General features: G+C 38.5%; 1 protein-coding gene across 1 annotated transcript in view; it reads right to left on the minus strand.

The window, feature by feature from the left end:
* The window catches only part of AXDND1 (axonemal dynein light chain domain containing 1), a 109,028-nt gene that overhangs the window by 22,556 nt on the left and 71,588 nt on the right, over positions 1–14,884 (minus strand). Inside the window, exons 19-22 of the mRNA XM_074390165.1 lie at positions 14,557–14,756; positions 13,332–13,428; positions 8,305–8,415; positions 3,254–3,364 (exon numbers count right to left, since the gene is read on the minus strand). Coding sequence (XP_074246266.1) covers positions 3,254–3,364; positions 8,305–8,415; positions 13,332–13,428; positions 14,557–14,756 — 519 coding nt within the window. The remainder of the gene's footprint in view (positions 1–3,253; positions 3,365–8,304; positions 8,416–13,331; positions 13,429–14,556; positions 14,757–14,884) is intronic.

The following is a 14,884-nucleotide window of genomic DNA, read 5'->3' on the forward strand; positions in this document are numbered from 1 at the left end:
ATATTTCTTGGAGGCTTTATTCATTTCTTTTCACTCTTTTTTCTGTAACCTTGCCTTCTCTTTTTATTTCATTGAGATGATCTTCAATCTCTGATATCCTTTCTTCTGTTTGGTCGATATGGCTATTAAAACTTGTGTATGCTTTGCGAAGTTCTCATGCTGCGTTTTTCAGCTCCATCAAGTTATTTATGTTCTTCTCCAAGCTGCTTATTCTAGTTAGCATTTTGTCTAACCTTTTTTCAAGGTTCTTAGCTTCTTTGAATTGGGTTAGAACATGTTCTTTGAGCTCAGATAAGTTTGGTATTACCCACCTTCTGAAGCCTGCTTCTGTCAGTTCATCAGACTCATTCTCTATCCAGCTTTGTTTGTTGCCTTGCTGGTGATGAGTTGTGATCCCTTGGAGGAGGAGAGGTGTTCTGGTTTTGGGTGTTTTCCTCCTTTTTGCATTAGTTTCTTCCCATCTCTGTGGATTTGTCTACCTTTGATCTTTGAAGTTGGTGACTTTTGGTTGGGGTCTCTGAGTGGACATCCTTTTTGTTGATGTTGAAGCTATTTCTTTCTGTTTTTTAGTTTTCCTTCTAATAGGCCCCTCTGCTGCAGGACTGCTGGAGGTCCACTCCAGACCTTGCTTGCCTGGGAATCACCCACAGGGGCTGCAGAACAGTAAGGGTTGCTGCCAGTTTCTTCTTCTGCTATCTTCATCCCAGAAGGGTACCTGCCAGATGTCAACCAGAGCTCTCCTTTATGAGGTGCCTCTTTGGATATATGGGGGTCAGGGAGCTGCTTGAGGAGACAGTCTGTCCCTTACCAGAGCTCAAGTGCTGTGCTGGGAGCTCCGCTGTTCCATTCAGACCTGCTGGGCAGGTACGTTTAAGTCTGCTGCAGTGGAACTCATAACTGCCTCTTTTCCCAGTTGTTCTGTCCCAGGAAAGTGGGGCTTTATTTATAAGTCTCTGACATGTTGCTGCCTTTTTTCAGAGATGCCCTGCCCAGCAAGGAGGGAGTCTAGTCACAGTCTGCCAGCAGACGTGTTGCTGCGCTGCCGCAGGCTCTGCCCAGCTGCTGTGTAAACTTCCTTCTGGTTTTGTTTACAGAGGTACAGTTAGAAGTGCCTCAGTAATGGCGGTCTCCCTCAGTAACGGTGGACTGCCTTGGTAATGGTGGACTTCCTCGGTAATGGCAGACTACCTTGGTAATAGAGGACTGCCTCGGTAGTGGTGGACTGCCTCGGTAATGGTGGATGCCATTCCTTCCACAGAGCTTGACTGTCCAGGGTCAAGCTGAAATTGCTGCATGCTGCGAAGCTCTCAAGCCAGAGTGTTTCAGATTGCTGGTCTCTGTGGGGTGGGACCCGCCAGGCCAGATCACCTGGCTCCCTGCTTCCAGACCCCTTTTTCAGTTGAATGGGCGGCTGTGTCTCTCAGGCATTCCAGGCGCCAGTTGAAATGGCTGCCCAGCTTTGTGTGAGTTTTTGTGTGGAAACTCACTGTGCCAGCTGAAACAGCCATGCTGGAAACTCACGGCCCTTTTCTGCCCAGGGAATCTGCTGGTCTTTGGGCAGTAAAAACTGTGAGAGAAGCGCAGTATCTGAACTGGAGTGCTGGATCCTTTACTTTCTTAATAAATTAGCTTTCACTTTGCACTGCAAACTTGCCCTGACTTCTTTCTTGTGCAAGATCCAAGAACCCTCTCCTGGGGTCTGGATCATGACCCCTTTCCTGTAACAGTACCATTATTTTTAAAGCAAAGCCCATTTTTAAACTGGAATGCCTTGTTCCATTAACTCATTTCCTCAGTCATAAACATCTTGTGATTAAGAGTGCCCAATTTCCTGGGAAAGTAACCCAGCAGGTTTTGCTTTATCTGGCCTTTATTCAAGATGAGAGTCACTCTGATTAAGACACCTCTAACAGTTTCCATTTATTCTGTGACTTCTATATGCTAAGAACTTTACCAGAAATAAAACAGAAAATGTTGATCGAAATAGGCTTGGGTGTTATATAATATTTTTGTTCTGTTGTCCTGTCTATGCAGTCAGTGAGTAGAAGACCTAGTTCAGAGCCTGGAGTCATGCCAACATTTTAACTGTATATAGAGAAGAAATATATATAGAGAGAGAATTAGGCAATCATGAGTTCTAGAAGCCAAAGACAGTAGTAGTCAATGTAAGATTAACAAGGGCTCTTGTGCTGGACTTAACTGGATTTGAATATTGGTTCTTCCACTTACAGCTATATGATTTTGGGTAAGTCAGTCAACCTCTCTGAGGTTCAATTTTCTTATCTGTAAAATGGGGGCAATAATATATATCTTGAAGTTATATTGCATAGATAAGAGATAATATGTGCCTACCCAATTTTTGGTAAACATTGTATTATTGTTATTATTATTACAAAAGTTCCAGGAAGGCTTCTTATTACTACAAATGCCTCTGCAGTGGTGGAGACAGAGTAAAGGGAGGAGACGTCTGGTGACAGGCCTAGGAGGAGGGCTGAGAATGGGAGCTGAAGAAGTGGAAATATGGAGTTTTAAAGTATTATTTGAAAAATGTGGGAATGAAGGGCTAAAAAAATAGCACCAGGGTGATAAGTAGATTGTGTGGTTAATAGGAATATAGGTATAAATGAGGCTAAAGGGAAACGGCTGGATTTAGAAGGGAAAATGAACATCCCTTCCTCTGAAAATAAAGTGACAAAGATAAATATTTCTGCAGGTTTGGCTGAATCTATATGAGGAACAGAAGGAAACTGAAGAGTTCACTCCAGACCACCTACTTCTATTCTCTACTCTGTGTGTGTCTATACTGTGTGTCTATATAGATATAGATATAGATATATAGATAATTCCCCCCCACCCCCACTTTGTATATATAAAGGGTCCAGGCATCGTGGCTCATGTTTGTAATTACAGCACTTTAGGAGGCCGAGGTGAGAGGATTGCTTGAGACCAGGAGTTCAAGACCAGCCTGGCCAACAGAGCGAGATCCCATCTCTACAAAAAAAATTTTTTATTAGCTAGGCATGGTGGTGCATGCCTGTAGTCCTACCTACTCAAGAGGCTGAGGCAGGAGGATCATTTGAGCCCCACAGTTCGAGCTATGATCACACCACAGCACTCCAACCTGGCTGACAGAGTGAGACCCTGTCTCTAAAATGTGTGTGTGTGTATGTGTGTGTGTGTGTGTGTGTGTGTGTGTGTGTGTGTACACTTATATATGTATGTAGGAGGAAAAACAAATACCAAATAATCTTACTTCTGCTGTCTCTTTATTTTCCTCCTGAAGTTTCCTATCCTCCTTACTTTCTTCTTCATCCTCTTTAAAACACTCGTCCATTTCAGGCTCAATGAATTCTTTTACAGCCTCCTGTGAGATGAAACAATATTATAAGGTATATATAAATATTGGTAATTATTTGTTCAAAAATATTTAATGAGCACTAATCCTGCAACTGGGTACTGTGCTAGTGACAGGGATACAAAGGTTGATAAGAATAGTACCTGTCCTTAAGAAATTACAAGTATCATTTCATGGACAAGAATACACGATGATTTGATTAAATCTCTAGAAAACCCCAAAGAATACATTGAAAAACTACTAAAATCAGTAAAAGGGAGAGCAGCAGAAAGAAGAGAAAAAAAATACAATAAGAGAATTTAGTAAAGTCACAGCATATAAAATAGGAATGGTGGCAAACATCTGTAATTGCTGCACTCCGGGAGACTAAGGCAGGAGGATCACTTGAGCCCAGGAATTCAAGCCAGCCTAGGTAACACACACAGATCCTATCTCTATGAAAATTTAATAATTAGCCAAGTATGGCACCATGCACCTATAATCCCAGCTACTCAGGAGGCTGAGGTGGGAGGATTGCTTGAGCCCAGGAGGTCAAGGCTTCAGTAAGCCATGACTTGACAACTGAACTCCAGGCTGGGTGACAGAGTGAGACCCTACTGCAAAAAATAAAACAAAACTAAATTAAATTAAAATACAGAAATTGATTATATTTAACAATATTCTAACAGTTACTAGTTAGAAGATATAATGAAAAAGAATGTCTCATTTAAAATACCAAAAAATAAAATATTCAGGCATAAACTTGTAAGAAATGTACAAAATGAACAAACAAATAAGACATGATTTAAAGGCCTAAAAGTATACATCCTTTATTCCATATATTCAGATAAGACAATTCAACATCATAAACCTGTCTTCCCTAAGTTAATATATAAATTTAATATTATGCTAGTTTTAAAAATTCATATTTTTAAGAACTAGATTATAAAGATATATAGAAAAATAGCCAGGCGCAGTGGTGCATGCCATAGTCCCAGCTACTTTAGAGGCTGAGGCAGAAGGATCACTTAAGTCCAGGAGTTTGAGACCAGGGTAGGCAACATCAAGAACTTGTCTCTAAATTAATTAATTAATTTTTAAAAAGAAGAATAAGTAAGCAAGAATAGCAATGAAATGCCTGAAAAAAATCAGTGAAGAGGGCTGGTTCTAACAGATATGAAAATGTACCACAAGTCAAACTATCCCTATTTGCAGATAACGATCCTGTATCTAGAAAACCCCACTATCTCACCCCAAAAGCTTCTTGAGCTGATAAACAACTTCAGCAAAGTCTCAGGATACAAAATCAATGCGCAAAAATCACTAGCATTTCTATACATCAACAATAGTCAAGCTGAGAGCCAACAAACTCCCATTCATAAATGAACTCCCATTCACAATTGCCACAAAAAGAATAAAATATCTTAGAAATATCTAACTAGGGAGGTGAAAGATCTCTAAAAGGAGAACTACAAACCACTGCTCAAAGAAATCGCAGGTGACACAAATGGAAAAACATGCCATACTCATAAACAGAATAATCAATATCATTAAAATGGCCATACTGCCAAAAGCAATTTATAGATTCAATGCTATTCCTATCAAACTACCATTGATATTCTTCACAGAACTAGGAAAAACTTTTAAAATTCATACAGAATTCAGAATCCTGAATAGCAAGGCAATCCTCAGAAAAAAGGACAAAGCTGGAGGCATCACACTACCCAACTTCAAAGTATAGTACAGGGCTACAATAACCAAAACAGTATGGTATGATACAAGATCAGACATATACACCAATGGAACAAAACCCAGAAATAAGACTTCACACCGATAAACCATCTTATCTTCAACAAAGCAGACAAAAATGACCAATAGGAAAAGAATTCCCTATTCAATAAATGGTGCTGGGATAACTAGATAGCAATATGCAGAAAATTGAAATGAAACCCTTCCTTACACCATATACAAAAATTAACTGAAGATGGGATTAAAGGCTTAAATGTCAAACCCAAAACTATAAAAGCTCTGGAAGACAACCTAGGCAATACCATTCTGGGCATGGAAATGTGCAAATACTTCAAAATGAAGATGCCAAAAATGATTACAACAGAAGTAAAACTTGACAAATGGGAGCTAATTAAACTAAAGAGCTTCTGGAAAGTAAAAGAAACTATCCATAGAGTAAACAGTCTCATTTGGGTAGACTGTTGCAATGGAAAAAAAAAAAAAAGAGAGAATAAACAGACAACTTACAGAATGGGAGAAAATTTTTGCAGACTATGTATCTGACAAAGGTGTAATATCTAACATCTATGAAGAACTTAAACAAATTTACAAGCAAAAAACAACCCCATAAAAAGGTGGGCAAAGGACAGGAACAGAAACTTTTTAAAAGACATAAATGTGGCCAAGAATCATATGAGAAAAAGCTTAACATCACTGATCATTAGAGAAACACAAATTAAAATCACAGTGAGATACCATCTCACACCAGTCAGAATGGCTACTATTAAAAAGTCAGAAAATAACAGATGCTGGTGAGGTTGTGGAGAGAAAGGAACACTTAGACACTCTTGGTGGGAATGTTAATTAGAGCCACTGTGGAAGACAGTGTGACAATTCTTCAAAGATCTAAAGACAGAAATATCATTTGACCCAGTAATCCCATTACTGCATATATACCCAAAGGAATATAAATTATTCTGTGATAAAGACACATGCATGTGTCTGTTCAATGCAGCACTGTTCACAATAGCAAAGCCACAGAATTAACCTAAATGTCCATCAATGACAGACTGGATAAAGAAAACATAGTACATATACACCATGGAATACTATGCAGCCATAAAAAAGAATGAGTTCATGTCCTTTGCAGGGACATGGATGGAGCCAGAGGCCATTATCCACAGCAAACTAACACAGGAAGAGAAAACCAAATACTATATGTTCTCCCTTTTAAGTGGCAGCTAAATGATGAGACTACATGGACACAGAGAGGGAAACAACACACACTGGGGCCTTTTGGACAGTGGAGGGTAGGACGAGGGAGAGGATCAAGAAAAACAACTAATAGGTACTAGGCTTAATACCTAGGTGATAAAATAATCTGTACAACAAACCTCCATGACACAAGTTCACCTCTGTGACAAACCTGTACATGTACCCCTGAACTTAAAAGGAAAAAAAGAAAAAGAAAAAAGACAATGTCTCATAAAGCCTCAATAATTAAAATATTGTAGTAACGACTCATGAACAGACAACTCAATAGAACAAAATACTGAAAAACAGACTCAGGTTGAATTTGGCTTTTTTTTAATGTTGGAAATACCATAATATGGAAGACAAATCAGTCCAGTTCATATTAACCACAAAAGACTGAACTAGGACTGGTAGGTAGAAAAAGCTACAAGAAGATGAATATATCTTTCTATTGAACATTTAGTTTAATAGAAAGAAAAATGTTCTAATACTCAGTGCTCATCAAAAATGAATGGACTCTTTCTGAAAGTAGTTATCTGCCACTTCCGATATTCGAACTTAGGCATAATGATCAAGTATGGGTGTTATATTAAGGTTCATCATCAGATAAAAGAGAAGATCATCATGGTGGATGAGAGGTAGGACTAGATTGTAACTCTGACTCAGATGGACAGAGCAATGTGTGGAGGCTCGCATCACAAATTTTGGCTCCAGAATGACTGCAAGAACAAAGCAGGAATCCCAAGAGGACCCACAGATCCTCTGAAGGGAGAAGACTGCTCCTGCAGGACTCAGGAGACACCCCAAATACTCAGTGCCCAAACTACAGAATTAGGAAAGGGAGACCCTCCGCTCCTGAACACACCCCACTGGGGAAACTGAAGGTCTGCCATTTAAGAGGCAGACAAGGGTGAAGGTCTAAAACAAGGGTGAAAAGAAATAAACAAGTAGGGAAAAAACCCGGACAATTTTGTCATGTGAGGCGAAACTGCAAAAGGAGTGAATGGTTAAGAGGGCCAAATGCTACAGAGAAGCCAGGTTAAATATAGGATTGAAGATACTTGGATCTGGCAATAAGGAATCATTGGTGACCTTACAGTAGTTTTAGAATTTTAAACAAATTAATTATGATGGAAAGGAAAGAAAGAAAGAATTAGGAGAGAGATGAGATCAAGGGACATACTTTCTTTTTTTCTTTATTATTTTTATTTTTATTTTTTTTTTTGAGATGAAGTTTTGCTCTTGTCTCCCAGGCTGGAGTGCAGTGGCGTGATCTTGCAACCTCTGCCTCCCAGGTTCAAGTGATTCTCCTGCCTCAGCCTCCCAAGTAGCTGGGATCACAGGTATGTGCCACCATATTCAGCAAATTTTGTATTTTTAGTAGAGACGGGGTTTCTACATGTTTATCAGGCTGGTCTCGAATTCCCGACCTCAGGTGATCTGCCCACCTCGGCCTCCCAAAGTGCTGGGATTACAGGTGTGAGCCATCACACCCGGCTGGGATATACTTTTTAAGATGGGAGAAATGACCATGTTTTAGATTGCTTTTATATTGACAAAATGGAACAATGAGAGAGGAAGACATTAAAGATGCAAAAGAGAGGACACTGGACATGGGATTAAGTGCTCAAAGGAAGAAATAAGCTTGGATGAAAAGACTGAGGCTGGAGGGGAGAGAAAGGGGTGAGCACAGAAGCAGATGAACCTGAGGATACGCCTCAGGAAACAGCAGGGAACTTCTACCTGAAACCCATTCTTTTCTTTATAAAATCACCCACTAAAAAAAAAATGAGGAAAAATGTTGGGTGGAGGATTCTCTTCCTTAGAGGGAAGAAGAGCTGTCAAAGATCTTGATCAGAACCAAAGTTCTCATATGTTAGGGTAAGTGAACAACGATTCAGAACATTGGCTGGAAAAAGTTGCAAACCTTATCTACTGAAATACAGGAATGATCTGAATAATGACCAATGCTAATATGTGGCAAATACCTTTTCTTCAAGTAGCTCCTCTATTTCTTCATATGTCAATAATGTAATTTTTCTGCCTTTGATATTAGAAAGGAGGCAAGAGCATGTGTTGATCCATTCATAACATTCTTTCTGAGAAGAGATAAAAGATTACAAGCAGAAAAAACCAGCTCATTCATTCACTCACTCCTATTGAGGAGCTGCTAAATACAATTCCTCTAAATATAACTATACTCAATTAATTTTGTATCAGTTCATTTCAAAGATCTGTGCAGAGGTGACTGGCTATTAGCATATACCTAACTCATATTATCTCTTATTGACAGAGTTTGGAATCTGGGTTGTAATAGGATAGGGAATGGTGAAGGGCCATAAAATCAGATACAAAAAGTTTGTTGTATTTACTAATGTCTAAATGATCTCCTAATAAATTTTATGCAACTGACCAGGTCATTCTCTCATACTCTTACTGGAAGCCAGGACTCTGATATTATGCCTCCAAGTCTCACATGAAACCTTCTAACCAACAATTCTCATCTCCAAGTGGGGTAGTTGCTATACAATGACACCAGCTTCTTTCTGAAGTAGGCACAAGAGCAAGGATATTGAGAACGGAGTCCTCCTAAAATACGGCCTCCTCCTGTATGAGGTCAGACTGGATCAAGCTATGCCACAATCAGGTGGAAGGTAAATAGGATAATTAGCCACTGGACTGCCTTAGTTCTCTTGGGGAACTAGATAATCCCTATCTGTTTCTGAAGAAGCAATTTACCTAGGCTGTTATGGAAAGTGGAGTAAGAATTTATACCAGTAGGAGTGATCAAAATCCAAAAGATGGTTACCTAGGAGATCCTCAATTATTATTATTATTATTTTTTAGATAAAGTTTTGCTCTGTCACCCAAGCTTGAGTGCAGTGGAACAACTTTGGCTCGCCATAACCTCTGCCTCCCAGATTCAAAGGGTTCTCCTGCCTCGACCTCCTGAGTAGCTGGGATTACAGGTGCCCACTACCATACTTGGCTAATTTTTGTATTATTACAGGATTAGATTGCAGCAATGGTTGCATAACTTTGTGAATAACTGAAAACCATTGAATTATATACTTTAAATGGGTGTATCACATGTTTTTGAAAACCTGACTAAAAAGGAGATGATCAAGAGAGCCCAAAATTGGTCTGCTAAAATTTGGAGTAAAATTGGGAAGCTTTTTGCAAGATTAATGAGGGAAAAAAGATGCAAACAAAATGGTATCAGGAATGAGTACCTCAGATGATTCAGATATTAGAAATATAGTAGGAAGAGATTAACAAGGATGTTATCACAGAAATTTGAAAATTTAGATGAAATGGACAGTTAAATATAACCCAGAAGACTTAAGAAATAAAACTGTCCCTATTTGCAAATAACATGAGTGCATGACTGCATATTAAAAATCCCAAAGAATCTAAAAAAGCAAAACAAAACAAAAAACCTCTTAAAAGGAGTAAGTGAATTCAGCAGGTTCAGAAGATATGAGATCAATGTATTAAAAACCTACTGTAGGGCCGGGCGCGGTGGCTCAAGCCTGTAATCCCAGCACTTTGGGAGGCCGAGGTGGGTGGATCACAAGGTCGAAAGATCGAGACCATCCTGGTCAGCATGGTGAAACCCCATCTCTACTAAAAATACAAAAAATTAGCTGGGCATGGTGGCACGTGCCTGTAATCCCAGCTACTCAGGAGGCTGAGGCAGGAGAATTGCCTGAACCCAGGAGGTGGAGGTTGCGGTGAGCCGAGATCGCGCCATTGCACTCCAGCCTGGGTAACAGGAGCGAAACTCCGTCTCAAAAGAAAAAAAAAAAAAAAAAAACCTACTGTAATCCTATATATTAGAAATGAATAATCAGAAATTATAATTATAAAATAATACCATTCATAGTAGCACCAAAACATGAACTACTTACAGATAAATCTGACAAATGATATGTTAGATCTATACACCAAAAACTCTAAAACTTTGCTTAAAGAAATAGGCCAGAGGCAGTGGCTCATGCCTGTAATTCCAGCACTGTGGGAGGCCGAAGTGGGTGGATCACATGAGGTTGGGAGTTCGAGACCAGCCTGACCAACATGGAGAAACCCTGTCTCTACTAAAAATACAAAATTAGGTGGGCATGGTGGTACATGCCTGTAATCGCAGCTACTCAGAAGGCTGAGGCAGGCGAATTGCTTGAACCTATGAGGCAGGGGTTGCAGTGAGCTGAGATTGTGCCATTGTACGAGGTCAGACTGGATCAAGCTACGCCATAATCAGGTGGAAGGTAAATAGGATAATTAGCCACTAGACTGCCTTAGTTCTCTTGGGGAACTAGATAATCCCCATCTGTTTCTGAAGAAGCAATTTACCTAGGCTGTTATGGAAAGTGGAGTAAGAATTTATACCAGTAGGAGTGAACTCCTGCCTCAAGTGATCCACCCACCTCTTTCTCCCCAAGTGCTGGGATCACAGGTATGAGCCACTTTGCTCAGCCATTATAGTCAGTCTTTTAAAATTATACATTCTAATAAGTGAAGAGTGGGATGTCATTGTGGTTTTAATTTGCATTTTCTTAACGACTTTGCATTTTCAGCCTGGGCAACAAGGCAAAACTCCGTCTCAGAAAAAAAAAACAAAAAAGAAAAGAAAAAAGACAAATAAATGAAGAGATATACCATATTCACAGATCAAAGGTTCCATATTGTTAAGATGTTAATTCTCCACAAACTAATCAATAGATAAAATATAATATCAATTAAAATCCCAGCAGGCTTTCTTGGAGAAATTGATAGGCCAATTATAAAATTCATATAGAAAGCAAAGGATGTAGAATAGCTTAATATTGGGGGGAAAAACAAATTTGGAGGATTTATATCACCTGATTTTAAAACTTACTGCAAAACAATAGTAAAGAAGGAAGGGTAGAGACGGTGACAATGTTGACAAATAGATCAACAGAACATAACGGAATAATACCCAGACATATATGGTCAATAGGTTTTCAATCAAGATACAAAGGCATCTCAATAGAGAAAGAATAGCCTTTTCAGCAAATGGTACTAAAACAATTGGATATGCAAATGCCAAAAAATGAACTTCAATCCATACCCAGCTCTATATTTTAAAAAGATTAATTCCAAATGGGTCATAGACTTGAATGTAATGCCTAAAACTCTAAAACTTCTAGAAGAAAACATAGGAGAAAATCTTTATAATGATGTTACACAAAAGTTTCCTTAAATATTTAGAATGCCAAAAGCAAGGTCCATGAAAGAAAAAAAAAATCAGAGATTGAACTTAATCAAAATTAAGAACTTCCCTCTTTGAAAGACACTATAATTGGGCATGATGGTTCATGCCTGTAATCCTAGCTACTCTGGAGGCTGAGGTGGGAAGATCACTTGGGCCCAGGAGTTCAAGTCCAGCCTGGGCAACACAGCAAAACACTGTCTCAAAATAAGACACTATTAAGAGAAGAAAAGACAAATCACAGACCAAGAGATGATATTTTAAAATCATGTATCTAATAAAAGACTTGGTATCCAGAATAAACAGCTGACTAAACTCAATAATAAGGAAACAAATCAATAATAAATGGGTCAAAGATTTGAACAGACATTACACCATAAAAAATACATGGATTACAAATATGCACATGAAAAGAAGTTCAACATCATTGGTCGTTAAGAAAATGCAAATTAAAACCACAATGACATCCCACTCTTCACTTATTAGAATGTATAATTTTAAAAGACTGACTATAATGGCTGAGCAAAGTGGCTCATACCTGTGATCCCAGCACTTGGGGAGGAAGAGGTGGGTGGATCACTTGAGGCAGGAGTTCAACACCAGCCTGGCCAACATGGTAAAACCCGTCTCTACTAAAATTACAAAAATTAGCTGGGGGTGGTGGTGTGTGCCCGTAGTCCTAGCTATTCAGGAGGCTGAGGCAGGAGAGTCAATTGAACCTAGGAGGCAGAGGTTGCAGTGAGCTAAGAGCACACCACTGCACTCTAGCCTCGGCAACAGAGCAAAACTCCATCTCAAAAAAAAAAAAAAAAAGACTGACTTTATCAAGTGTCAGTAAGAATGTAAAGCAACTGGAACTCTCAGACACTGCTAGCAAGAGTGTAAAAATGTTTAACCACCTTTTAAGAAATTGATATAACATATTTGTACACATTCTGGAGTACATGTGATATCTTGATGCATGTGTACAAGGTGTAAAGATCAAAGAGGGGAATAGGGGTATCCATCACCACAAACATTTATCTTTTCTTTGTGTTGGAGATAGTCAATTCTTCTCTTCTAGTTATTTTGAAATATACAATGAATTATTATTAACTATAATTTCCCTAATGTACTATTGAATACTAGAACTTATTCCTTCTATCTAACTGTACTTTTGTACCCATTAACCACTTTGGAAGACAGTTAAACCATTTGTTTAAAAGTAAACACACACATTCCATGTGACTCAGCCATTCCATTCCTAGATAGCAGTCCAAGAGAAATGAAAATATATGTCTATTCATATACATGAATATGCACTGAAGTTATCTAGTAATAATTTAAAATTGGAAACAATTCAAATGCATATCAACAGAGACTAGGTAATAAAATTGTGTCTATATAATGAAATACTACTTAGCACTAAAAATCATAAGTGGTTGATAAAAGCAACAAAATGCATGAATCTCTAAGTAATCATGCTTAGTGAAAAAAGTCAGACAAAACACAGTACATTCTTTCCAATAAAAAATAATGTTTGGTGTTAGAAAGTAGATCAAACATTGCCTGGTGACAAGATTGAGGATGGAAGTATAAATTAACGAGGAGTGCAAGGAAATTCTGGGTGTGTTTGACATGTTTCCTATTTTTATTTTTTATTAATCATTTTTCTGAGTATATGCATATTTTACAACTTACAAGACTGAACTCTTTAAATATGTGAGTTTGTTGTAGATCAACTGAACCTCAAAAATCTGATAAAAACAAACAAAACAAAACTAAGGGTAAGACAGTTATTACCTTCAACTTATTCACCTCATAAATGTCTTCAGCAGAATTTTTGTGTGAGTTAGTGGATCTCCTCAGAGCCATTGCTGCCACCATCCCTTTGCAACAACTGCAAAAAGAGGGGGGAAAAAAGCACATGCACACTCAGCATAACCTATTTATTGTTGTTTCTTCTTCTAAGTGTTTAAAATTTAAAATGTCCAGACACAGTGGAAGTTCACCATAATAATTCAGCTACTGACTCACCAAGGAGAATAATTTGTCTCCTTCCCAATTTCTTACCCTTGTCCTCCCCTTCCATCCCTTTCATTCTTGACCATTGGTAATACTGAAATGAAATGAAGGGAAAATTTGCTTAGATTGTAAAAGCTGTCACCTGAATGGAAAGTAATCATAGCATCAAACTTGCATCTTAGTTAACAGGTTACAATTTTCCAGACTTCATCTTTATTCAGTGAAAATCTTCTGGCTTGTCAGATAGAAGGGTTTATGGGGTTCTTTTTCTATTTTGTAAAAATATGTTTTGGTTGGTATTCAGAGAAGCACATAAAAGTATACATTCAGGGCGGGGCGCAGTGGCTCACACCTGCGATCCCAGCACTTTGGGAGGCCCAGGTGGGCGGATCACTTGAGATCAGGAGTTCGAGATATGGCGAAACTCCATCTCAAAATTGCGAAACTCCTACTAAAAATACAAAAATTATCCAGGTATGGTAGTGCACGCTGGTAAATCCCAGCTGCTCAGGAGGCTGAAGCATGAGAATCTCTTGAGCCTGGGAGGCCGAAGTTGCAGTAAGCCGAGATCACGCCACTGCATTCCAGCCTGGGTAACAGAGGAAAACTCTGTCTAAAAAAAAAAAAAAAAAAAAAAAAAAAAAAAAAAAAAAAAAATGACAGTACACAGGAAACTACAATCTTCTTAAATCCACCCCCTCACCAGAATGTGCAAAAGTGTAAGATGTGTCTTATTTATGCAAGTACGTGAGTCCTTTTTTCCTAATTCTTTTCCCCACATATACACACTTCTCATCCTGCCTATCTAACACCGTTTTTAAAAGAAAAACCCAAATCTCATATTATAACAGTCACCGCGTAAAAGCTAGTTGAAAAACTGAACTCGTACTTCTTTCAAGGTTTTAAAATAACTCCTATTGCTACTACTTCACTTTCTCTTCTCTGTTGTATGTGACATTCAGTTATTCAGAAGGGCAACAATAAAATAACCAGATAGCTTCACCTGCTCAAATAGCTGGAGTATTGGTACAACTTCCTCGTCAGTTCAATCGCATCGAGCTCTAATCGTGCAACTCCTATATCATGTTTCTCAGCACTTTCCTCCTCTAACTTTAGGAGACAGTCTTGGTCAGTAAAGTCAGGTATCATTAAAATCAGCAGGTTTACCATCCACTGGATCATAGATATATGCAACTCATCCATCTGTTAAAAAATGAGTATAATACAAATAACTCACTTTAAATAAATCAAATAGTAAAAACCACACTAAGTTTTAAAATAGAAATGATCGTGCCTGTGTCCAACTTTCAAGATTATAATTCTTAATGAAA

The sequence above is a fragment of the Saimiri boliviensis genome, chromosome 19 (genome assembly GCF_048565385.1).
Source record: "Saimiri boliviensis isolate mSaiBol1 chromosome 19, mSaiBol1.pri, whole genome shotgun sequence".
NCBI lineage: Eukaryota > Metazoa > Chordata > Mammalia > Primates > Cebidae > Saimiri > Saimiri boliviensis.